Source organism: Macrobrachium rosenbergii, chromosome 56 (assembly GCF_040412425.1).
Source record: "Macrobrachium rosenbergii isolate ZJJX-2024 chromosome 56, ASM4041242v1, whole genome shotgun sequence".
In the NCBI taxonomy this organism is placed as follows: Eukaryota; Metazoa; Arthropoda; class Malacostraca; order Decapoda; family Palaemonidae; genus Macrobrachium; species Macrobrachium rosenbergii.
Genome location: NC_089796.1, coordinates 50,155,399 through 50,182,965, shown reverse-complemented (window position 1 = coordinate 50,182,965; position 27,567 = coordinate 50,155,399). Strand labels below are relative to the sequence as shown.

General features: G+C 41.1%; 1 protein-coding gene across 2 annotated transcripts in view; it reads left to right on the top strand.

Annotated features, from left to right (window-relative positions):
• Window positions 1-27,567, top strand: part of SWIP (strumpellin and WASH-interacting protein) — a 944,327-nt gene that overhangs the window by 173,894 nt on the left and 742,866 nt on the right. For both annotated transcript variants that reach the window (XM_067099922.1, XM_067099923.1), the window contains one exon: window positions 20,914-21,138. In XM_067099922.1, the coding sequence (XP_066956023.1) occupies window positions 20,914-21,138 (225 nt within the window). The remainder of the gene's footprint in view (window positions 1-20,913; window positions 21,139-27,567) is intronic.

Sequence of the window (27,567 nt, the reverse complement as noted above, 5' to 3'; positions counted from 1 at the left end):
TATTGAGGGACGTCATGATCAAAACTTCATAGACTCCAGGTTGTAGCCACTGGAGCAGCCCGGAGCTCTTCCTTCCAGCCCCAAGGGTAGCTCTCCTACTAAGAACAAACGTAGACAGTTCTGTTCAGTCAGGATACCAGGCTGCAAGAGCGTGAACGGACTCTGTGCTGCCTTTCAACATCTCCTCTTCCTCCTTAGGATTGGTACTCGTCTGCTGAACCCTCTCCACGATCCATTATTGACGATGAGGAGGAAATAATTGCCGTAGCTGAGGCTTCCCAACCTGTCCCCAACAGCAGGAAGCCCCGCATATAGCTTTTACAAAAAAATATGCAGCAGACTTTGTCTTCCTGGTACAAAGCGTGACAACCAGGCAAAGAGAAGAAGGATAATAGACGTCCAACTAAAGCTTCTAGACGTCCAGAAGTTTAAGACGCTGAACATAGTGAATGAAACTCTAGACGCTGGATGCAGTGGCATCAAGCATCTAGGAGTGAAACACCATGACGACAATCAATGAACCCAAGACGCCAAGCGCCAAGGCATTCTTCAGGACGTCAGGCTTCAAGATATTGGAAGCCAAGTTTTCCAGGTTGGACGCAAGATGCACTGGCATCAAACGCCTAACAAAGATTTTCACAAGGATGATTGCCAATGTAGCAGGTTTTCTTCACACGAGAAACATCAGAATCTCCTTGTACTTAGACGACTGGCTCCCTCAGAGCTCCTTCCCACACACTCTGCCTGGAGGATCTTCAGACCACACGATTTAGGTATAGAAGGAATTAGGTCTACTGATAAACAGATAGAAATCTCAGCTGATCCCATCCCAAGAGTTTTCTATACCTTAGGATGAAGATTCAGAGTCAGGATTTTCGGGCTTTTCCGTCTATTGCAAGGACAGGACAAGCCTTAAGAAAATTTCAGGACTTTTAAAGAGACAGACATGCTCGGGTGAAGGAATGGATGAGTCTGCTGGGGACCCTTTCCTCGCTAGAACAGTTTGTCTCCTTTGGGAGGTTAATTCTATGCCCGTTACAGTTTCATCTAAATCAGAACTGGGACAAGGAAATAGAACTGGAGACCAAGTGCATCCCCATTTCGGAACCAATAAGGACGTATTTACAGTGGTGGAACGACCCGTCAAGCTCCAGGAGGTCCTTTTCTCTATATCAGAGGAACCCAGACCTAGTGTTGTTCTCCAGCGTCGGACTCAGGATGGGGAGCAACACTAGGGAAATAACAAGTCTCGGGCTCCTGGACCAGAGAGCAGGAGAAGTTAAACATCAATTAGAAGGAACTAACTGCAATCCTTCTAGCTCTCAGGAGTTCGAACACATAGTGGAGAACAGAGAGGTGCAGGTCAACACCGACAACACGGCAGCGTTGGCCTACATCAGCAAACAAGGGGCACTCACTCCAGGTCTCTATACGAGACAACAAGAGAACTTCTTCTCTGGGCAAAGGAGAAGAATGTCAAACTAGTAACCCGCTTTATCCAAGGGGGAGAAAAATGTGAGGGCGGACATTCTGAGCAGGAAATCAAGTCCTCTCAACAGAATGGACGCTACATCAGGACATCTGCAGAAGCATGTGGTGACTTTGGGGACGTCCTTGCATAGATCTCTTCAGCCACAGCGCAAACGAAGAGGCTGGAAACTTACTGCTCTCCAGTACCAGATCCCGGGGCAATATACATAGACGCGTTCCTGGTGGACTGGTCCAACTTGGACGTGTATGCATTTCCTTCTTTCAAGATAATACACAGGGTACTGCAAAAATTTGTTTCACATGAGGGTACCAGATTGACCATTGTGGCCCTTTACTGGCCGACAAGAGATTGGTTCACAGAGGTTCTGGAATGGATAGTGGACATCCCGAGGAGCCTACCTCAGAGAGTAGGTCTACTCAAACAACCCCACTTGGAAAGATATCACCAAAACCCCCAAGGCTACAAGTAACTGCCTTCAGACTATCAAAAAAAACTTACAAGAGCTAGAGGTTTTTCGAAAGAGGCAGTTGGTGCTATAGAAAGAGCAAGGAGGTCATCCACCATTAGGGTATACCAATCCAAGTGGGAGATATTTAGAGGATGGTACAAGAGCAACCATGTGTCCTCTTCCAGTACCTCTGTAACTCAAATTGTGGACTTCCTTCTACACCTTAAGAGGAAGCTTAATTTTCCTACCTCTACCATTAAGGGTTATAGGAGCATGATGGCAGCAGTTTTTAGACATAAAAACTTGAACCTATAAAACAATAAGAATCTCCAGGACCTACTCAGATTCTTGAAACTGCTAAGGAGAGAGTACAGAGAACTCACCAGCATGGAACCTAGACGTGGTCCTGAGGTTCCTCATGGGGAGTGATAGGTTTGATCCCTTACAGAGAACATTTTAAAAGGACCTCACCATGAAAACTCTTTTCTTGTTCAGTTTGGCCACAGCGAAAAGAGTTAGTGAGATACATGCTCTCAGCAAGAATATGGACTTTAGACAAGACAAGGCAATCTGCTCACTGCAACTAGGATTCCTTGCAAAAATGAATACTCATCACAACCCTGGCCCAGAACGTTCGAGATTCCGAATCTAACGGACATTACAGGGGAGAGAGAGAGAAAGTCCTATTCCAGGTAAGGGCTCTAAGGCACTACCTGGACAGGACAAAGGACTTAAGAAGGAATTCAGAAGGGCTTTGGTGCTCAGTCAAAAAGCTCTCTGTACAAGATGTCGAAGAATGCTCTGTCTTATTTTATCAGACAGTTGATAAAAGAAGCTCATATGGAATGTAGAGAGATGGACATAAGATTCTGAAAGTAAAGACGCACGAGGTTCAGGGCAGTTAGCAACCTCTGTAGCATTTAAACAGAACAGGTCCCTGCAGAGTATCTTGGACACGACCTTCTGGAGAAACAAGTCAGTATTTGCCTCTCACTGTCTAAAACAAGTCCAAACATTATACGAAGACTGCTATACGCTGGGTCCGTTTATAGCATCTAATTCAGTAGTGGGAGAGGGAATACCCTACAATCCCATAAACCAATACCCTTTTTCTTACTTTGGGATGGAGATTTTTTTATGGTTGTTTGTGAAAGACTGGACACAGTCTTCCGCATTCATTGGTTTGAAAGTTCCTTGGAAGCGCCTGGAACTAGGGTATTGAGAGGAGGTCTAGTCACATAGAGGTTATACACCGGTTGACAGCCCCTAGAGATTTTTCAGCCCCTGGGTGGATCGCTGATCTCTTAAGGAATGCAGACATAATGAGGGGGATTTCATTGAAGTCAGCTTCCTTAATCCAATTCCATAAAACAATACCTTTTGTTCTTGCCTTGGAATGGTTGAAATTTTATGGTTGTTTGTGAAGAGGTTTGAACTCAGTCTTCCACAATCATTGGGAGTCAGATGATCATTTTGTTCCTTGGTAGCCCCCGGAACAAGGGTATTAGAGGAGGTCTAGTCACATAGAGGTTATACACGGTTGACAGCCCCTAGAGATTTTTCAGCCCCTGGGTGGATCGCTGGATCTCTTAAGGAATGCAGACATAATGAGGGGAAATATTGAAGTCAGCTTCCTTAACAGGTAGGAACCTAGAGTTGTTTTGCAACTTTAATTATAATTCCAACGATGTTAGCTGTCTCTGACCCTCCACCAAAGGTGTCAATCAGGGTGGCCGGTAATTTGACTCCCGGTAATTTGACTCCCGGTATTTTGACTGTCTGTATTTTGACTCCGGTAATTTGACTCCCGGTCATTTTGATTCCCGGTAATTTCACTCCCCTTTTCTCCTTTCTTTTTCGTTGAATATACAACTTTTAATCTTTCTTTTTAGTTCAAAAAATTAACTCCCACTATCAGAAAAAAGGTTCTGTTAATTCTCAGTTTCATAATCATCATCATTTACCGTCTAAAAAAAGTAAATAGATAAAAAAGAAGAAAAAAACAAAACAAAAATTTACGAAACAGGAAACAAGTAAAAGTACGTAATTTTAGTAATAGAATTGCTTGTTTACATGCACGCTAGGTAGTTGACTAAAATTATTGCTCTATGGAAGACTAACTGAAACTATCTCTACCACTTTGTAGTTTGTATTTCGACTCTTCAAGGTTTACCAGTCCACATCAAATCTTACTTCTTTGTTTATTACTTTAAGGAAATATACGGTCACCATGCCTTATGTTTTTAACAGCACCTGGGGAGGAAAGAAACTTGTGGATAACATGAACTATATATATGAGAAACATAAACTAAATGCTGACGGATCCAAGACTTACTGGAAATGTGAAATCAAGTCCTGCAAATTCGAGTCCACACTATGACAGCATGATGAAGATTATGATATAATCAAGAACGTCGAGACAGAACATCATCACAGTTCCGTGTGCTTCTAAACTGGAAAGTCGTAAAACTTTAGCTGAACTAAAATCACAGGCATCTGCCTGCCAGAATCTTTCGTTCATTAATTTCGTCTCTTTGTGAAAAGCTTGATGAAAATGAAATGGCTCTTATGCCCTCAACTGTGCGTGTAAGTCGTAATATAAGGAACTGGCGTCAAGCAAAAGTAAGCGCTCCTCCAATCCCTCACACTCGATATAGTTACGAGATACCTGATGAATACAAGTTCCTTGATAGTGGTGAACTTTTCTTGCAGTTTGATAGTGGGCAATCTGATAAAGATAGACTACTTGTGTTTGCAACAAATAAAGGCCTTGATGACTTAGTTAATGTAAAACACTGGCGGGGATGGAACCTTCAATTGTCCCCATCTATATTCTATCAGTTGTACACGCTCATATTCAAGTGGGTTCACTCAGTGTTCCACGATTATTTGCACTTATTGCCAAACAAGAAGCAAGAATCTTACAACCTCCTTTTAACCAGCTTAAGGAATTTTGCCAGGACTGAACCCTTAAGCATCATGATGGATTTTGAAAAAGCACACATTAATAGTTTCAAATCTGTGTTTCAAGTGAAATTTCCGTTTCATGTTGTCTTTTCATTTATCTCAAAGTGTTTACAGAAAAGTATGTGAAATTGGCTTCAAAGATAGGTACCATCATGACAATGAGTTCAGCATTAAGATGAGATGTTTTCATCGTTAGCCTTTCTTCCCCAAGTGATGTGCTTGATGGATTCGAAGAGCTTGTTGACGATGACGATCTTCCTCAAGAACTAGTGTCTTATTTTGAAATAAAATAGGATGAAACGAGGTAGAGGAGTTAGACAAATAGAACACCTCCTTTGTTTCCTATATAGATATTTGGAATGTTCACTTAAGAACGGATTCGAGATGCATTCGCACAAATAACCATTTAGGGGGCTATCACAATGCCTTGCAAAGCTCTTTAAGTTGTACCCCTCCAAATATATGGAAGTTGATTACTGCATTAAAAAAGGAAGAGCACTTGGCGCAATTGAAAAAGATTCAATTTGATGGTGGCGAGATTTGTGAGAAAAAGAAGTATAAAGATATAAACAAGCGACTGCAGATAATCATTGAGCGATACAGCGACCAAAATAAACTGGAATTCTTGAGAGCAATAGCTCATAACCTGCATCATTATTGAATTTTTTAATTTTTTATGGTTTCAATTTTGTATATAGTCTTATCTCATACTTTGGTATGATTACATTTTATCCATTTTAGATATTACATACATGCTTTGTATTAATAAAAGATGTTAACATGGCTTTTTCTTTCATTTTTAGTTGATATGTATCTACTTGTTTTTCTTAAAAAAAAAAGCTTAATTTTTTTAATAAACAAGAAAGATTAAAAGTATATTCAACGAAAAAAGAAAGGAAAAAGTGGGAGTGAAATTACCGGGAATCAAAATGACTGGGAGTCAAATTACCGGGAGTCAAAATACCGGGAGTCAAAATACCGGAGTCAAATTACCGGGAGTCAAATTATAACTACCAGGGAAGTTAATTGTTTGAAAATGTTATTTTCATAATAAAATAAATTTTTGAACATACTTACCTGGTAGTTATATATAATTATATTCCCACCCTCCTCCCCTCTAGAGACTAGGGGCATGGAAGATCTGAGGAATAGTTGGAATGGTTCCAGGTACTTGGGTAGAGGGCGCACAGGTGGTTCACCTGACTACCGATTGGCGATTGCCGCGAGTTTTTGAAATTCTGCCGTGACGTCAGCGACTTAAGCTATATATATAACTACCAGGTAAGTATGTTCAAAAATTTATTTTATTATGAAAATAACATTTTTTCAAAAATTCACCATAAATCGAAATATTGTGCTAGAGACTTCCCGTTTGTTGAAAAATGAAGCTAATTGATTGAATATTACTAGACTGTAAGTGTTTTAGCTTACAATTGCAGTTTTCGACCATTTCGGTCGAGTTAAAGTTGACCGAAGGTCGAATTTTTTCTATTTATCGTAATTTATATGAAAATATTTCAAAACTGATAAAAGCTACAACCATGAGTTATTTTCTGTTGTATTTGTACATGAAATTGCGCACATTTTCATATATAAAAGTTTATGTAACGACTAATATAAAATGGTGCCAACATTACGACAACGTATTTTATTTAAAGAATTTCTGAGATGTTCGGCTGAGTTACAGCTATGGACGTAAGGAAAATGTTTTTTTCAAAAATTCACCATAAATCGAAATATTGTGCTAGAGACTTCCAATTTATTGCAAAATAAAGGTAAATGATTGAATATTACTAGAATGTAAGAGTTTTAGCTTACAGTTGCGTATTTCGACCATTTCGGTCGAGTTAAAGTTGACAGAAGGTTGAAATTTTGGTAGTTATCGTGATTTATGTGAAAATATTTCAAAACTGATAAAAGCTACAACCATGAATTATTTTCTGTTGTATTCTACATGAAATTGCGCACATTTTCATGTATGAAAGTTTATGTAACGACTAATGTAAAACGATGCAAACATTACGACAACTTGACAAAAGAATTTCTGAGATGTTCGGCCGAGTTATCGCGCGCAGACGTAAGGAAAAAGTTTTTTTTTTTTCAGAAATTCACCATAAATCGAAATATTGTGCTAGAGACTTCCAGTTTGTTGCAAAATGAAGGTACATGATTGAATATTACTAGAATGTAAGAGATTTAGCTTATAATTGCGTTTTTTTACCATTTTGGTTTAGTTATTTTGACCGAAGGTTGAAATTTTGGCAGTTATCGTGATTTATATGAAAATATTTCAAAACTGATAAAAGCTACAACCATGAGTTATTTTCTGTTGTATTTTACATGAAATTGCGCACATTCCATGTATAAAACTTTATGTTTGACTAATATAAGTTTTGCAAACATTACGACAACGTGATCCATATTAAAGAATTTCTGATGCGGATGTAAGGAAAAAGTTTTTATCAAAAATTCATCATAAATCGAAATATTGTGCTAGAGACTTCCAATTTGTTGCAAAATGAAGGTAAATGATTGAATATTACTAGAATGTAAGAGTTTTAGCTTAAAATTGCGTTTTTGACCATTTCGGTCGAGTCAAAGTTGACCGAAGGTTGAAATTTTGGCAGTTATTGTGATTTATATGAAAATATTTCCAAACTGATAAAAGCTACAACCATGGGTTGTATTTTGTTGTATTTACATGAAATTGTGCACATTTTTATATAAAACTTTATGTTTATACTAATATAAAACAGTGCAAAAATTACGACAAAATGACAAAAGAATTTCTGAAATTTTCGGCCGAGTTATTGTACGCTGCGGCGTAAGGAAAAAAAGTTTTTAAAAAATTCACCATAAATCGAAATATTGTTAGAGACTTCCAATTTGTTGCAAAATGAAGGTAAATGATTGAATATTACTAGAATGTAAGAGATTTAGCTTACAATTGCATTTTTTCGACCATTTCGGTAAAAGTCAAAATTGACCGAAGGTTGAAATTTTTTGTAGTCGACGTGATTTGCACGTCCACTTGGCACCCAACAGACAATTTTAGTCGACGTATGATACGTCCAGTAGGCGTTTAAGGGTTAAACATACACAATAACACACACATTTATAGAGAGAGAGAGAGAGAGAGAGAGAGAGAGACAGAGAGACAGAGACAGACTCTTACGTAAGCCTGTGGAAAGAAACAGGTTTGTAAGCTTTGTGCTAGTAATAAACTGGTTTTTTCCCCTCTTAGAGGAGGGATCTCCTTATAGTGAACCCTCCCAAAGGCTACTGCTCCCTAAACCAGTTTTTTCACCTCATCATATTACCTACAGCTATGCCGCTCAGAAATATTGAAATGCTATCAAAGTGATATTGAAATTATATGAAAATGATTTTCAAATATTAAAATATTAGTGATATTAAAATATTAAAATTATATTAAAGTGTTGTAGGATGATAGATTAAGGTATATTTGGTGTTTGAACTATTAAAATAGGCAGTTATAAGCCTTTTTAGAGGGCAGGGTTCCAATTTATCATGGATTTCCGGTATTCGCGGGTGGTTGCAGAACCTAACCTCCGGGAATACTGGGGGTTGACTGTATATCAAGACAAAATGCTTTAAAGCAATGAATGTGCTGAAAATTCTGTACCATACTTCAAGGGGTGCAGACCAAACTCAGATGCTGAGACTTTACAAAGCTTTAGTGTTTTCCAAATTAACTTATGGGTATGAAGTGTACACCTCAGCAAAGCCTTATAGCTTTAAAATGCCGAATTCAATCCATCATGGAGGGATAAGGTTGTCTACGGGAGCATTTAAATCATTTCCCACTGAGAGCATGCTCATAGGTGCTGGTGAGATGCCTCTGGATCTACTTTACCAACGTCTGCTGGTTTGGAGCTGGTACAGATTTCAGAGGATCCCCTAATCCTCAACAAGCATTTGTATGAGAAGTGAAAGGCATTGGCAATTTTATGAAAATCACCCAAGCAGCCCCAACCATTTGCTTTTAGAGTGAAACTTAAAACTTGTGAATTAAACATCCCTAAGACAGCAATTTTACCAGCTAGGTATTCGTTTATCCCTCCCTGGAACCTTTAAATATTGTAATTCTACAAAGATAGAAATGTCCAGTTAGGCAATGCATTCAATAATTTTAGATCATTCTTGCAACATGATAACTCCAGTACGTTTTTCACGGATGGCTGAAAGTCAGATGCTGGCGTTGGCTTTGGAGTGGCCTTCCCTGATATAGAAAGAGCGGGATATTATCATCTGTTGCATCAATTTTTACAACAGAACTGCATGCAATTTTAAAGGCCTTAAGGAAATTTTACCTCAGAATAAAAATAGTTTTATTATATATTGTGACTTGAGAAGTGCTCTTCAGTCATTGGAGTCTTTTAATTCTGTAAACCCTGTGTTTTAGATATATTGGGCTGCTTTTAGTGAAAAGAAGTAAATTTTTGTTGGGTACCTTCCCATGTTGGAGTGTTTGGAAACAAGCAAGCTAACCAGCTTGCTATGTCAGAAGTCACCTCCCCAGAACCCAAAAGATGCCTGCTGCCATATTGGGATGTATATCCTCTAGTAGGTTAGAAAATTAAAGAGTTTTGAGAAAATATTTTAATGAACCAAAAAATTCATAGTATTACATCATTAGTGTTTCCTTGGTCATATCCCTATATGCCAAGGAGACAAGAAACGATGTTGTGCAGGTTGAGGACTGGACATACAAGACTCACTCATGGGTTTTTGATGTCTCATGAAAATCCTCCATTTTGCAATGACTCTATTGTGCCCTTGACGGTTAGACATTTGCTGGTCAAATGTCCCAATCTTGGAAATTTGAGACATAGGTTCCTGCCCTGTTCACTAAAGATTCCATTAACAGCAACTCGTTGCTGCTTACCTGTAAGGAAATCTTGAAGTAAACCTAAAACATATCCACCCATTCCAAGATACCAAAGTTTACTGATAAGTACCCTGTGATTTACTAATTTGAAAGCAGCACTAAAATCTGTTTGAATTCCTCTACTCTCAAAACCCTTATCCAGGTTCTCTTGCAAATGCCATATCAAATCTAAAAGAGCATCACAGGTACCTAACTACTTCTGATATGCATATTGACTATCAGCAAACTGTCCTTTAGATTCCACATATTTATCTAGTGGCTTAAAAAAGGGATTTTGACAAAGGAAAAATCTATTTCTGAGGAAGGCCCCGTGTCACCCGGTGAAATTCCATACTAACACGAATTTCTAGGTATAAATTGCTAGATATACCAGAGAAAAAGAGCTTTCAGGAATGCTGGGGTTACTACCCCAGATCGAGCGTCTTCCTAAGGAAGACGTCGGTATAACCAAGGGTGAGTGAAAGGATCACAACCACAGAGCTACACTCGAAGACATCCCATGTCAAAACCCTCGAAGAGAGCGGTGAGCCGTTACAGCCCCCACGCACAGGCACCCGCCAGGCTGGCGACACCAGCGCCACCTACTTCATTCCAGACTAGCACCACCCCCAGGCTTGGCATGTGCAAGTAGGGGGGGAGCAGAAGCCACTCCTGGGAGGGTCACCAGGTGACACGGGGCCTTCCTCAGAAATAGATTTTCCTTTGTCAAAATCCCTTTTCTGAGTCCAGCCCGTGTCAGCCGGTGAAATAGTGATAGAGAATCATGCCAAGACTGCAAACTACAAGGAAACAAAAAGGTGATCTGAAGAAAAACACAAGCTATGGAAATGGATTTAATGTGATATCTCTCACATAAAAAAATGAATATTAACATGAAAATACAGTAATACGACCTTAAAAAGTAGAATACAAAGTCAATATACCAAACAATATGGCAGGCAAAATACATTCAAAAATACTTAAGATTATAAGGCAAAATACATTCAAAAATACTTAAGATTATAAGGAGTAAATATGAACTTATAACTAAACATAAGAGACAACATCTACAACACGATAAAATTTATTGGGTACATGGAGCAAAATAAAACAGCCCAGTACCCCCTAAGACAATCCAAAATTACAGCATGTCAAAATACAGTCCCAAAAGATAATAAAAAGACAATAATAATATCAATATGAGGAGCAAGGCAGTGAGGCATGATCATCCAGAAGGGCAGGCAGAGAAGTAAATGAGGCAGGCGGCGGGGGAGGGGGAAGGATAAAGGATAATGGATAATTAAGGTGGGGAATGACACTCCCCACAGCCACTGTAGAAAATTTCAGGGCTTGAGTGATTTTAAATAATGGCGTTTAAACACTAGAGGTGATTTCAACCCGTATATTTGGTAAGTTCTGAAAAATCCATATTATGAAAATAATTAGTGGAAGTAGCTACTGCTTCGAATATCATGAACCTTAGGGACTGAATCCGGGTTAGCTTGTTTAATGAAATACAGAATTTGTTGCCTTATTGCATTTAAGTGAAAGAGTTCCACCTTTCTCCCTGATAAAAAGAGGACCCGACTTACACTGAGGAGTTCTTAAAAGGTAAGATTTAAGGTATAGACTGGGCATAAAGACTGGTCCTGTGGAAGGGCACCACCTTCCAAGGAGACCACCTGTCTTGAGGGTCCTCATTTTTAGCTAAAAATCTATGATCAGGAGAAAGGAGGGCTTCTCCGGACGGGAGGAAACTAACAAAATCATCACCTCTAGAGAGAGCCGACAGCTCTGAAATTCTGGCACCTGAAGCTAAGCTAATCAGAAATAAAGTTTTCCTTAACAGATCCAAATAAGTGCATTGAGAGTTGTCAATCTCAGATGCTAACTTAAAACATCATTGAGGAACCATGTAACAGAATGTGGGCGTGATACGGGTCTCAGACGAGCGCATGCTCTAGGAATAGATGAAAAGTAAGAATCTGTAAGGTCAATTTTAAAACCATATAAGAATACCTTCTTCAGGGCTGACTTAGCTGTGGTAATAGTGGCCGGAGCAAGGCCTTTTTCAAACAATGATCTAAAGAAGGTAACTGCTAGGTTAGTAGTCATGGTTTGGCTTCAGATGTCTTCAAAAAAGAGGCCAATTTTTTGACTGCTGAGTCATATTGTCTGAGAGTAGAATCTCTCTTGTCTGATTCTAAAAACTAAGAGTGTTAACGGGTCAATGTTGGCTCCCTTTGAGCTGCGAACTTTATAAAGTCCATAAAACTAGGGCATTCTGAATTCTTGAGGAAGCTGACACAGTCTTGGTTTGTACTGTTTGGGTCAGTTTGGGATTGGGAATCTGAAGACTCCCAACCCGAGTTCCTGAAGAAGAGGAACCAATTGCTCTTCGGCCAGTACGGGGCTACCAGGGCTAGTTGACCTTTGAATGACCTGAGTTTGTGCAGTACTTTCAACAGCAAATTTATTGGGGGAAACAGATAAATCTTCTCCCAATTGTTCCAGTCTATGGTCATTGCGTCCGTGGCATACGCCTGAGGATCCAGGTTGGGGCCACATAACAGGGAAGCTTTGAAGTTGCTCTCTGTCGCGAACAGATCCACTTGGAGACCCGGAACCCGGCTGCAAATCCAATTGAAAGACTCTCCGTCCAGAGACCACTCCGTCTCCAACGGAGTGGTCCTGGACAGGGAATCTGCCACCACGTTCCGCACCCCCGCTAGGTGGGTGGCTGACAGATGCCAGCTGTGCTTGTTCGCCAGGGAGAAAATAGCTACCATAACCTGGTTTACGCGACCTGATTTGGAGCCGCCCCTGTTGATGCAATGAACTACCACGGCGCTGTCCAACACCAGTCTGATATGAATCCGGCTGGGGGGGCGGATTTTCTTTCAGGTTAGAAATACCGCCATAGCTTCCAGGGTGTTTATATGGAACTGTTGAAACATTGTAGACCACGTTCCTTGTACTTTTTGTTTTGGTGAATACCCTCCCCAGCCGCTTAATGAGGCGTCCGTGTGAACTACCAGCGCCGGAGGGGGAACTGAAGCGGAACTGTTTGGACAGGCCGCTGACTGTGGACCAAGGCCGCAGTCTCGCCTTTAAGATCCGGGGATGGAGGAGACCTTGTCTCTGAGCCTGACATTGGCTCGACTCCGCCACACTCTGTTTATGTCTTTTAGTTTTGCTTTTAAGAGCAGGTCCGTCACTGAGGCAAATTGAAGGGAACCGAGGATTCTTTCTTGGGCCCGGCGGGATGCTGCTTTGTGTCTCAGAAATTTCCTGGTAAGGGAGGCTATCTCCTTCCGCTTGGGAGGCGGGAGGGATAACGTGGACGAGGACAGATCCCACTGGAGACCCAGCCACTGAAACCGGGACTCCGAGTCAGGCGGGACTTTCTCTCTGTTCAGTTGAAAACCTAACGACTCCAGGAAGTTGATGACCGTGGCCGTGGCCTTCGGCATTCTAGAACTGTTGGTGCCCAAATTATCCAATCGTCTAGGTACGCTGCTAGGGATATCCTCGGGACCGAGTTGCTGAACTACCGTGTCCGCCAGTTTTGTAAATATCCTGGGTGCAATATTTAGACCGAAAGGCATGACCTGAAGGAGTAGGCTTGATTCCCGAGTCTGAAACCCAGGAACGGAGAGAAGCTCCGCGCAACCGGGACGTGATAGTAAGCGTCTGAAAGATCGATAGAGGTGGTGACGGCTCCACGCCGGAAGTAGAGTCCGTACCTGTGCTACCGTAAGCATGCGAAATTTGTCGCATTTTATGTAATGATTTAGACGCCGACAGATCCAGAATCACTCTTTGCTGATCGGAGTCTTTCTTGGGAACAGTGAACAACCTGCCTTGAAATTTGAGGTGCCTTACTTTCTTTATTGCTCGCTTGTTGAGCAGTTCCGCCACATAGTCCTGTAGGACTCTTGAGGGTGGCTGGTAAAACCTGATCAGAGGAGGGGGGTCCTTGGTCCAGCTCCAACCTAGACCTTTGGACACAATGCTGTGTGCCCAAGGGCTGAAGGACCACTGGTCTCTGAACCAGTAAAGGCGACCACCTACCTGACTGTTCTCAGTGGGAGGAAGCGGGTTTGTTTCCTCTACCACGTCCAGGTTTACCTCTTGGGGTGGTGTTGGACTTGCCTCTGTAAGGGGTCCAACCTCTTCCCCCTTGCACCCTATTAAGACCGTGAAAGAACCCACGGCCTTCATATGGGGGATTGTACGCTGGTGAGGCAACATGCGAGGGTGCAGCAAGGGAATGGGCTGGTTGGACCAGCACGTATTGTTGGGGATGAGCTTTAGAGGTGGAGGGCTGTGCGACTGCTGAGACCGGGACAGCTTGAACTACCGTCTGATGATGAGGCCTCGTGTCTCCTGAACCGCTTACCACTCTTAGTCTGGGGGCCGCCAGATTCTGGGGTCTTAGGCTTGTAAGCTGAGATACCCCAGCGAGAGCGAAGACTCTGGTTGGCCTAGTAGCCTCCTCAGCACACTGGCTACCTCTTCTTCTGGGAAGAGGTTAGGGCCCCAGATAGAGCTCTTCATGAGCTTGTTAGGCTCATGACGGATGGTGGCTTCAGCAAAGATGAATTTCCTGCATTCCAGCTTAGCCATCATGAAGTCAAATAGGTCTGTCTGAAACCCTGCTAACAGGGATTTAGCCAGAACCTGGAAAGAAGGGCTCATCTGCACAGGAGACGGCAGTCGCTTCCGTGAGGCAGACGGAGTTCAAGGACCGGGCTAGCCTAGTCCGGGCCTCAAACTCCTGTCTTCAGCAAGGCTTCCGGGAGCTTAGGAAGCTGTTCGCTGAACTGGGTAGGCGCACAGTAAGCGTCCAGCTTTCCCACAGTAAAAGGTGGACGGGGCGTCCACTCCAGAACTCCTCACCCCTGGGAATACCAGGGATGTGGAGTCTGTCTCCTTAATTGAGGCAAGGGGTTGCCGTCAAAGCATGCTCGAGCCGTAGCCAGAGCCACTTTGTTTAGGCATGGAGTGGGCAACTTATCACCCAGGGCGAACATGGTGAAGTTGCCCTTGAAAGGTGTCAGCTTTGTGTTGTCTGCCTGCCACTCCGTGAGAGTGCGCAGGAGAGCCGACTGAGCTTGGTCCCTAGGGAAGATCACTGTCTCTTTAGGGACCTTGTCTGAGCGTACCCAGGCTTCCTCCGTCAGCCTAACGAAGCCTGGGTAAGGGGCAGGAGATCGGGAGGAAAGAACTCAAGTTCCTCTAACCGTCTCGTGCCAAGACCTTCAACAGTCAGTGTGCCCCTCGTGTTGAATGGCACGAAGGGCAAAACGCCAAGGGTTCCCGACATCGAAAGGAGGGAGATCATCCGTGTCAGGGATAGCATACTGTGGTTCGACTGGGGGTGGGCGAGCCATTCCCGCCAGTATATTATCATGGCTGTGAAGTTTCTCAGAAATTTTAGAGAAATCTCGACTCTACCTCCGCCGAGAACCTCTCGAACAACGAGTTTGGCAAACGCCTCCGGGTCAAAGGCAGGCTGGCGAGGAGGGCTTGGTTTTGATGCCCTCTTACTCGCGCTTTGCCGGAGGTTCCAGGTTTGCTCCCGGAGGCTACAGGACCTGGGGACCTTAGCCTTCGACGGGGAAAGGGAGATGCTTTCCTGGAAGACGATGACTTAAAGCCCTTCGCCTTCCATGAAGTCTTCAAGCTTCAAAGGGACAGCTGATGGAGCCCTGTCACCCAAGGTGGAAGACTTAACAAAACCTGAAAATGAAGATACAGATGAAGATGGTGAATCAAAAGGGCGCCCGCCCCAACAACCTCACTTACCTCGCTACCTACCACCTGGTCCTGGCTCTGTGTTCATCGGTTCCAGGTCCAAGTCTAACGCGCGACATCCTCCGACACCTCCGCATAAAGGATGTCCTCTTGGGGTGGCTGGGTCGCATCCCAGATCTGCTGAATGATGGGGTTGGCCAACTCCTCGGGAACCGCAGCAGCCACCCGGGCGCCAGGGTAAAGCAGGTCCCGCAATTTAGCATTGAGGACATAAGGCTTCCCCGACGGAACATTTCTTCCGAACCCAGCCACCCAGGCGCGGAGAGACTCAAGGGAAGTCTTCTTGGAGGACTCGTCCGCCTGTAAGAGAAGGGACAATTAGGGTTGAACGGAAAAATAAGCCCGAAAACCATATAAGCACTACACAGATATGAGGAACGTAAGAAATGAGAAGCTATATCTTACCGACTCGTCCTGGATGCCAGCGCACAGAGCGAAGCAAACCTCACAGCCGTCGGGGTGCCAAACAATGAGGTCGTCCAACCGGACCGCACAGCCAGCGTGGGTCCGGCACACCACATGCCCATACGGTTGCTGGAGAGAAGCGGTGCACCCGGCTCCTCTCACAACGAACAGTCTGTAAGTGTAAAAAAGTACATGAACCTACCACTCTAAGCAACCTAAAGCTGGAAGGCCAGGGTATTTCCGCTTACCACCGGAATGCTCCGGTGGAGAGAAAAACCCCTCGTCAGAGACGAGACCACCAAGCCATAACTTAAACAGAGTGGAAGGCAAGATACTCCCGGTCACCGGAATACTCCGGCGGAACGGAAAGTTTGAGACAACAGGGACCCACCACAATGGCTGCCAGCAAAAAAGACGGCGGAACCCCAGGGTGGAGCACCGGACTCAATAAACACATAAAACAAGTGTAGTGGCGGAGTGAGAAGCTCACTCCGCCAGATAATATAAATATATATAAGATACAAGTGATGGTAATAATAAGAAAATCAACTCCGGAGACCGGAGGTATCCCTCTCTCCTTCTCACTCTCTCTCTCTCGAACCTCCCCGCCAGAGAAACAAAGGTGGGTGAGGTGCCCGTCATGAAAGGCCAAGTATAATATAAGCCGGAGCAGGCGCCAACGACCCAACCAAAGCAACCCGACGGAGAGTGGACAAGACCAAAGAAAGAATGTTCGAAACCCGCTCGATCTTGGAGAGTGGCAAACGAAACATCAAAACAAACATAGCGCTGCCGGGGACTAGTTCTGGGAGGGAACGAATCTCTCCACCAGAGGAAGTCCCCAACTCGGAGAAAACGCCATCTAGCGTCACCCCGCGAGAAAAGGCAAGAGCTGGCCTGAGATGGGGAGGGGAGGTGGTGGGGTAGGGAAGAGGAGTAGGCTAAGAAGAGTGAAAACAGGAGACAAGGGAAAGTAATTCACCCGCTCAACTGCAATCACACGCCACGCCAAGAAACATAATATGAGCTTGGCAGGACAAGCCTACTCCTGAGGGAAGGGATGCGACCAAGAACTCAACGCCCGACTCCTGACTAGGCAAAGCCTAGGTGAACACCCGTGCTTAGGCATGGCCTAGGCTAATGGAAAGGAGTAAGGGGAGGGTGGAGGAAGGAATAACAGGAGAGAAATTCTGTGCCGAGAACCAACCAGGACCAAAAGGAGGGGGGCAAAAGGCAAATAGCCTAGAGGAGGCACACCCAATGAACTCTACCCAAAAAAGAAGGGGGAGAACAAAGGGGCTCACTCTGCCACCCCAAAAACGGCCCTGGAGGAAACAGCGACAAAACTCCCTCAACCGATGATCCGCTCCGCACCTAACTTATGAGGAGGGCGAGAGGACAAAAGCAACACGAGCCTTACATTATGAAAGGCAAGGAGAAAAACCCACACACAATATAAAATAAAAACCATCACAATAAACACAATATACATAAAAATATTTTCCAAGAATAATGTGCTCATGCAAGGTGCGTAGCCTAACTCCGAGGAGCGGCCAGACATAGAGCTGACGCTACCCCAAAGAGGCAACAATATAATATATATATAGCACCAATGCAAAAAATAATAATAATAATAGTAAATAAGTAAGACCAAAAAGGAACTCATCCTGGGGGAGACCTCTTGGGAATGACGGGAACCCTATAGGGGACTCGTTATGGGGGTCATTAAATAAAACAAAACTCCAATAAAACCCCGTCCAGGAAACACCGCCAGGAATAGATCCGGGGGGAAAAGATAAGTAATATAATGACAAGGAGACAACCCCAACAGAAAAGACTGAAGGGGCAACCTCACGGTCGGCATGGCTGGCTAGGGGACGCCGTGGCATCATAACAACAATCTCATAATTGTGAAATATGGACAGATGCAGCCAAACTTATCGAAAAAACCCCACAATAAGATGGTACTTAACTTAGAGATGGTGAAACTGCTAGAAGACATGGCGAAAAGCAGGAAAACACCCAAAAAAGCACAAGCACAAAAAGGTGAAGATAGTCACGTGCTAGAAAATGGAATGAAGTAGGTGGCGCTGGTGTCGCCGGCCTGGCGGATGCCTGTGCGTGGGGGCTGTAACGGCTCACCGCTCTCTTCGAGAGGTTTTGACATGGGGATGTCTATCGAGTGTAGCTCTGTGGTTGTGATCCTTTCACTCACCCTTGGTTATACCGACGTCTTCCTTAGGGAAGACGCTCGATCTGGGGGTAGTAACCCCAGCATTCCTGAAAGCTCTTTTTCTCTGGTATATCTAGCAATTTATACCTAGAAATTCGTGTTAGTATGGAATTTCACTGGCTGACACGGGGCTGGACTCAGAAATAAGTTTTTATGCAACTTTGTAGAGCACAGAGAGAATAGAAATTGGCCTGTAGTTACTGCAGTCTGCAGATAAGCCATTCTTTGGAAGAAGCACTGTATTGCTAAGCTTATGCTCATCCACAAAGGCACTATGTCGACATAAAAATCTGTAGAATCTACTAATCTTGGAAGACAACACACTAGAAACTTTAAAAAATAAAAGAGAAGAAACTGTCAGGATCATCTTCACCCCAGCTATCAAGATTATCAAGATTTTTCTTAACCTCCCCACAGTAAATTGCAAATCTTGTAACAAGTTCAGGATGACAAGTATCAGGGAGAGGGGCATCCTCAGCTGATTGCTTAGCTTCAAAAGCTTGATGAAGCAATTTAGCTTTTTCCTTATGGCCAGTAACCAATCTATCATCAGCTGTAAGTAGTGAAGGAATGGAAGATGAGGCTGACCCAGTGATAGATGATGACAATTTGGTCCACCACAGGTGAGGCTGAGTAACTCCTTCAAGTTTCCTATTGAAGGAATTATTGTAATTTATCTAAGCTATATGGTAAATACTATTCACAGCATGGCGAGACTCAACAAAACTGGTGTAATTTTCATGTACATGCACAGTATTATCAAACCATAGCTGGTCATTTGTTCTGAGTTTAATGATCTTTCTAGGGACATACCTTACAAAAATAGCCATCAGCATTTCATTTAGCTTCTTCTTGGGATCTGGATCTGATATAGCATCAGAAATATTGGATGCCTGACATGCTTCTGTAATGCAGTCCAAATTGGCTCTAGATTTCAGCCAGACCATTTTTTCAATTGTGTAATTAGGAATATACTGATTGACAGATATGCCTATCTCAGTGGTGCAGTGATCAGAAGTGTCTATATACTGACAGACCTTGGACTTGACAATAGCTGGAACATCTGTGAATATGAGGTGTAATCTGTTACCAGAAATAGGCATGGGTTCCTCAGTTAGCTGGACAAAATCAGAAGATACACAGAACTCAAGAGCAGACCAGCCATTTTGATCTGTGGAATTTGAATTAAGCCACTCACTGTGCTTTGCATTACAGCCTCCACAAATAATGAATGAAGCTTTTGAATCCTGAGACTGAGCCATACCAATCCTTTCTGAGAGACAGTCATATATAGAATCGTAGATAATTGGATTGCAGCAAATAGCAAATACTTATGCAATTTAGAACTTACTGGAAATCTTAAAACAGAATTTCATGGCAATTGGCAATTGTACTCTAAAGTTTTTCTGATGATATATAGGTCATCTGGACTTAGTATATACAGCCATAACTTGCTTATGTGGGATGTTATAGTGATAAATAAAATCTGGGCCATCAAACCCTGGGATTTAAAGCTCAACCTTTGACTTGTTACTACTTACAAGTGTCTTAGATAAAAACATAAAATCCTAGTTATGGGCACAACTCTGAAGATCAAGAAAATTTTACCTTGAGTAAAGTACTCTGCAATTTTTCTTTCTGTAATAAGTAGCAGGCCCAGGGTTCAGCTCAGTGTCTCCCAATTAACAATAATAATGCCATCAACGACAACAGTATTTACATTATTTACGAAAATTACTTTGAAAATGTAGATAAACCTAACCATATGTCATTCAAAAAATGCTGAAAGCAACTGGTCAATAAGGTGGAGGCACACCTTATAAGGCATATAAGAAATCCACCATGTTTGCCACAACAACTGGAGGAGGACAGTCAGGAGGGATTTAGAAAATACAAAAAGCTTAGAAAGAAAAGATTAGATAAAGAAGAAGGCACTTTCCTTATAATCCACCAAGCAACTTTTGCTTTGTTATCAGCCTGTCCTGCACACTTTGAATAAAAAAACAGGAAAGTGAACAAAAAAGAGTAAAAATGCAAGGGAACTCAAACCCAAGGCCATGGAAGGCCACGGTACAATGGCTATTGCACAGTCCAAGGTTGGCGAACAAGTTTTGTGTTCAGAGTAACCTTCTCTCAGAAGAGTTGCCTACCAAGGCTGAAGGGTCCCTTCCACCCGCTGGTTTGATTTCAGATTGTCCTTCTCGTAGGAGAGTTTACTGCCAAGACTAAATAGTCTCTTCTATTTGTTTTTAAACACTTACCTCTCCATTATATAGTATAATGAGCCTCCTGTCATCCCCTCATTTTAAGTACACAGGACACACCTGCCAGCTGGTGTTTGAACCTATAGGTCCCCTGGTGGAGGGTGGGGGAAGTAGACTGATGTGGGCTGATACTAATAGAAATGAGAGCATTTAAATTTTGCAATCTTTGCTGGCATAGAAGGTAAAGCAGTGTAATAGAGATTCAAGTATTTAAAAAATTAATCTTGATTTAAGTATGTATATTTCACCATGGTAGAATATTTTCATGCAATTATGCTTAAATAATTATTTTTTTGTATTAAAGTTAAATGACAGCCCTTGAAGAAAGGGACATATATCATTCACCCTCTGTGAACTTTCTTATTCATCTTTTTTAAACCTATTCAATTTCAGGCTGTGTATGAATATTTAGGATCCCTCTTTGGTACTCTGATAACCCTGGATGAAGTAGTTTTGGGTAATTCATTCTTGCATGAGCATTGGGGTGCGTATCGACGTCTTGTCCGTTCTGCTGGCTCTGATGAGCAGAGGTTTGGACATGATAGAGCCAGTTTAGCACCGCTGGAAAAAATGCTTAATGATATTGATAACTTGGTTATGCAAGGATCTATGTTCATGGTAATGTGGTTCATCTTTTAGTTTTATTTAATAGCTCTTAAGTAAGATTTTATTATATGATTGTTCTTATATATAACTAGAATATTTTGTAGAATTCATTTAATGGATAGCAGTACAGTATATAAGAGCAACTCTTTGCTTTCTGATTTCCTCCTGTTAGCCTAAGAATTTTGAAATTCATCATGCTTTTATTAAACTCCTTTAGGTTTTATGATTGTTGCTTTTTTGTCCATATTAGTTCAGATGAATCTTACCTACTGGTAAAGATAGTTACATATATCTTTGTGCCTGGCAGGTGCAGTTGACACTCAAATACAGTATTGAAGATCACTCGGTTAACCCAGATGACTGTCGGGTTCACCGGTTCTCCACTTGGTGTCTCTCAGATGGGTTTGGTTTTTGTCAGAATTCTTCTTGCTGCCATTCAGTGTGTTGTTTGGTGCATTTGCTGGTTTGCTTTTTGTCTATTTTTCACTGTATTTTGACTTTTTTTTGTTTGCCCAAACATTTAGTTTTACAGGATTGATTTCTGTGCTAAATGATTGTCCAATAGAATTAGATAGGTATTGTACCCTGTAGTTAGATAGGCACACAGTTTGTGCAGATTGTGGGGTCAGAAGTGTGATGTCAACTGTAGGTGTGAGGAGTGTAGGGAAAGTTCAGATGCATTTATCAATAAATTCTTTATATGTAGGAAGAGGAGAGAGTCGGATAATTGATGAAGCAGTTAATTAGGAGAGGCCATACAACTTTTACTTCCTTTCCTTCTAGTTCCTTATTGGACAGGTAGGTACCGTTCTCAGCTAGCACTCTGCTGGGCCCGCGTTCGGTTCTCCAGCCGGCCAATGAAGAATTAGAGGGATATATTTCTGGTGATATAAATTCATTTCTCGGTGTAATGTGGTTTAGATTCCACAATAAGCTGTAGGTCCCGTTGCTAGGTAACTAATTGGTTCTTAGCCACGTAAAATAAATCTAATCCTTCAGGCCAGCCCTAGGAGAGCTGTTAATCAACTCAGTGGTCTGGTTAAACTAAGGTAAACTTTTTTTTCTTTCCTTCGTCAGTGCCTGCTCCTCCATCTCCTAACTACATTCCTCCATCCCCTAGTCTCATCATAAAGTCTTTTGCTTAGACCTAAGCCTACAACCTCATCCATCTTCAAGTTGTGGTCATATATTGGCCAGTTTTTATATAGAAAATAAATTATATTAACATTTTGAATTTCAACAACGTATGCTAATTTATATTGTTTTTTTACATGAAAGTCATTGTTTGTCATCATTTCAGGACTAATGGGGACCCCTTCTCATTTGAGGTCTGATTTAGAGAGAGAGTTTAGTAAACCCCAATGAGAGATGTAGCTGGTTTGCTAAGAGGGGGTGCTTCCTGTTTCCTCCACTCCTGTGTCGCTTGTGGTTTTGCTTGAGAAGTCGTTTTTTGCAGATTTGGTTTTTTCCTCTATGCTAGTGGATGAGGAGATCAGTGTTGAGGAGTCATCTTCTTTGTTTTGGCAACCCACTTCTTGTTGTGCCTCTCTCTATCCTCATATAGTAGAAGAGGTGGAATCAGTAGGCTAGGTCTCCATTGTCCTAGATATATTAGCACCTGCTAAGTCTGTGAAGAGACATAGGCATTTCTCTTTGGTTAGGACACATTTGGAGCAGGTGTCTCATGTTTTGGTGCACAAGGTGTTGTTCAAGAGTGCTAGTACTTGTCTTCCTTCCTCACTGAGGCTATGTAAGGCCACTAAGGCCGCCTTATATTATTCTGGCACTTTACCAGCTCGTAAACCATCTTTAGTTTGAGACTCAATAGTATTTGTGTGTTTGGACCCTTGCGGAGGCAAACTCCTGATACAGGCAACATTCTGTGACCCAACTCTGATGCAAAGAATTTATCCGAGTCTCTTTTCTGCATGATTGAAATTTTGCCTTTTGCTGAGCTTTCACTTAGCACAATTGCCCACAACTGGTGTTACACCATCTTGGAAGCTTCCGGGGAGACATGAAATGCATTTGTCAATGCTGTGCTACCGAAGAAAGAGCAGGGTGCTCTTATCTCACTTTGAAGGTATTGTTTTCTCAGAAGCTGGCTGCAGTTTTAGAAGTGCCTCATGAACACCTCTTTAAATCGTCTTCTTTAAGGTGGTGAGGGCATAAGTTTCTGCTCATGGGAACTGGGAATTCTTGAAGCAGTCATGAAAGTCAGCCATAAAGAGCCCTGTATGTGTGCTTGCTTTTGGTTTGCCTTCTAAGACTTCTGACTTCCATTCAGGCTTCTTCCTTCTCATCTAAGCCCTTTCGTAAGTACTTTTCAGGATTTAGTAAGACTCCCCACGTCCCTATAGAATACTGACTTGCAGTTCTTAGTTTCCAGTAGGAGGTCAGATGCTGTCCTTCTGGAGAGTCTGGCAAGACTTAGAGACAGACCTGGGGTTAAGGAAGTAATCAGGGGAAAATGATTTCATTCCTTTTGCTGGCTTCTCCTCCTCTGTTGTCAATACCGGTAGTTTTTTCTTCTTGGTTTCATCACTGAGGCAAGTTTCTCATTTTGCATAAGAAACTGAATCTCTCTTAGTGAAGGCAGAGCCCAGTTCAAGTCATTACAGTTCTCCTTGTGTGTTAGTGAAGAAACCAGATGGCTTGTTTAGGATGTGTACTGATTATAGAAAACTGAATTCCATCAGTGTAGCTGATAATTATCCCTTACCTCTTATTGATCAATTACTTGATAATATTGGGCAAGCCAAGTTTGTTTCTAAAGTGGTGAAAGAGTTACAAAGATTTGTGAATGTGCTTAGAGTTTATTACCTATTTTGTGATAGTTTTTCAGCCATAGTAATTTCCCTGATTGATTGTATAATCTTGTTGTGTAATGAGAGAGAACATTTTTGGAGAGAGCAGTGTAATTGTAGATTATTTATCCCGTACCGAATCGGTGGATTCGAGCCAGGGATAATTAATCTTCTGGGGGGAGGAATATTTTAAGGTGTTATATGATATATAAAACCATTCTACAAGTGTAATATGTATCTCTGTGAAATTTTTTATGTTTTGCTTGCAGATTCGTCATATGTTGTGAGATATGATTTTAAAATGTCTTTTTCTTACAGATAAATTGTGTGTCATGTAATCTTAAAATGTTTTGATGTGTTTTTTCCATTTGTTTAATATATATTTTGCAGTATATTATACTGAGTGAACTCGAATTCGTAACAGGCCGTGTAGAGAGGGAGAGAGGGTAAGATTCTTATCAGATCGCTTAGCGTTTCCTATGTTTACACAGTTGTTTAGGGTCCAGGAAGTCGTGTTTAGAGAAAGGCAGGAGTCTCTTTGGTTATCTGACATGAGCTGACAGCCAATCGGCAAATTGCATGTTAAATGTTTATCGTGTGTCTGTTCCATGGTTATTAGCTGTGCTTGTGCTTATTCTTTTCCATGATCTTGAGTAATGGAATGAGGAACAGAGAGAGAGTTGAAGTTGACATGTTGACAGCGAGCCAGTTTTGGGTCCAAAAGCACTTCCTTCTGTTTGTTCAAGTGTTTGAGTGTCTAGCGGATAATGTCAATCATTGATAAGAGCTCTGGCATATTTCCTTCTGGGCCTTAGAATGCCCTGTATGTATACCTTACATGTATACCTGTATGTATAATGTATGTATACTTTATGTATCATGTATTCTGGGAGGGCTTGGAGATAAAAGAGCAGTACTGATCCAGAAACACTTAGTTAGGAACAGGGGCTGCTGGCAATAGGGTGTTCCTCTCTCTCTCTCTCTCTCTCTCTCTCTCTCTCTCTCTCTCTCTCTCTCTCTCTCTCTCTCTCTCTCTCTCTCTCTCTCAATTATTGTTATACTGGCTGCTTCCCTGTTTGTAAAAGTTTTGTTAAACTCACCCAAGAAATGTATTAATTTTGTAAGAGGTGATCCAAGGTGTTTATGTTGTGCAAGCATTGTGTAAAGTGTATATTGGTGTAACACTGGTAAAGGTAAAGTGATGTTTACTGGTTTTTGTTATGTTAAGAGTTACAGTGATGTTCTAGGTAAAAGAGAATAATTATTTTGATAAGAGGTGAATAACATCTCTTATAGTGAGTTCTAATGTGCCTTGCTGCTAATTATATATCATTGTGTATGTCACTGTGACTTGGCAGTGTTGTCTTTGAGAAAGTCTTAGAAAGACATGAGTTTAACCGTTTTTAAAAGTGAAGGTAATCTTTTGAAAGACTGATGTGTTCTTTTGTTTTAGTGAAATTGCTATTGGTATAATTGCATTTTTGCATATTTCATTCTTATATGTCTGTGTTATCATATTACTATAATTTTATAATTACCTGTATTGTGTTACAAAGTTTTGTGCTGGTGATTACTTAGCATTTTGTTAGTGCATACTTATTATTGAGATTTCAGAAAATATTTTGGTGAACATTTGTCTTGAGTCTAATTAATCAGGTATATGTTTAAAACTTGAGTGAAAGTTAATGGTTTGAATCTTACTTAACCCTTTAACGCCGAAGCCCTATTTACAAAAACGTCTCCCGTATGCCGGCGGCGTTCGGTGAGTTAGCTCCGAAGCGGAAAAAATTTTTTTTTCAAAAAATCACAGCACGCTTAGTTTTTAAGATTAAGAGTTCATTCATTTTTGGCTCATTTTTTTTGTCATTGCCTGAAGTTTAGTATGCAACCATCAGAAATGAAAAAAATATCATTATCATATATAAATATTGGAATATATGACAGCGAAAAAAAAACAACTCATATATAATTGTATACAAATCGAGCTGTAAGCAAAACGGTTAAAGCTAATGACTTAATTTTTTTTAGTTGTATTGTACACTAAATTGCAATGATTTTGGTATATAACAAATTTTAAAACAATCAAAGCAACACAGAGAAAATATTATCACAAAATGATGCATGAATTCGTAACGCGCGGACGTAAAAAATATTTTTTTCAAAAATTCACCATAAATCGAAATATTGTGCTAGAGACTTCTCGTTTGTTGAAAAATGAAGCTAATTGATTGAATATTACTAGACTGTAAGTGTTTTAGCTTACAATTGCAGTTTTCGACCATTTCGGTCGAGTTAAAGTTGATCGAAAGTCAAATTTTTTCTGTTTATCGTTATTTATATGAAAATATTTCAAAACTGATAAAAGCTACAACCATGAGTTATTTTTTGTTGTATTGTAAATGAAATTGCGCACATTTTCATATATAAAACTTTATGTAACGACTAATATAAAATGGTGCAAATATTACGACAACGAGATGAAAGAATTTCTGAGATGTTCGGCCGAGTTACCGCGCGGACGTAAGGAAAATGTTTTTTTAAAAAATTCACCATAAATCGAAATATTGTGCTAGAGACTTCCAATTTATTGCAAAATGAAGGTAAACGATTGAATATTACTACAATGTAAGAGTTTTAGCTTACAATTGCGTTTTTTTACCATTTCGGTCGAGTTAAAGTTGACTGAAGGTTGAAATTTTGGCAGTTATCGTGATTTATGTGAAAATATTTCAAAACTGATAAAAGCTACAACCATGAGCTAATTTCTGTTGTATTCTACATGAAATTGCACACATTTTCATATATAAAAGTTTACGTAACGACTAATGTAAAACGATGCAAACATTACGACAACATGACGAAAAGAATTTCTGAGATGTTCAGCCGAGTTACCAGCGTGCAGACGTAAGGAAAAAATTTTTTTCAGAAATTCACCATAAATCGAAATATTGTGCTAGAGACTTCCAGTTTGTTGCAAAATGAAGGTACATGATTGAATATTACTAGAATGTAAGAGTTTTAGCTTATAATTGCGTTTTTACCATTTTGGTCGAGTTAAAGTTGACTGAAGCTTGAAATTTTGCAGTTATCGTGATTTATATGAAAATATTTCAAAACTGATAAAAGCTACAACCATGAGTTATTTTCTGTTGTATTGTACATGAAATTGCACACATTTTCACATATAAAACTTTATGTAACGGCTAATATAGAACAGTGCAAAAATTACGACAAAATGACAAAAGAATTTCTGAAATTTTTCGGCCGATTACTGCGCTGGCGTAAGAAAAAAGTTTTTTTAAAATTCACCATAAATCGAAATATTGTGCTAGAGACTTCCAATTTGTTGCAAAATGAAGGTACATGATTGAATATTACTAGAATGTACGAGTTTTAGCTTACAATTGCGTTTTTACCATTTCGGTCGAGTCAAAGTTGACCAAAGGTTGAAATTTTTGTAGTCGGCGTTTGCTACGTCCACTCGGCATTCAACAGACAATTTTAGTCGACGTTTTTACGTCAACAGGCGTTTAAGGGTTAACCAAATTGCTTTCTTAATAAATTAAAGTTTTGTGAATTAAACTTGACTAAGAAATACTTAAATCTTACACTGTTACCATTTAATAGTAAATCT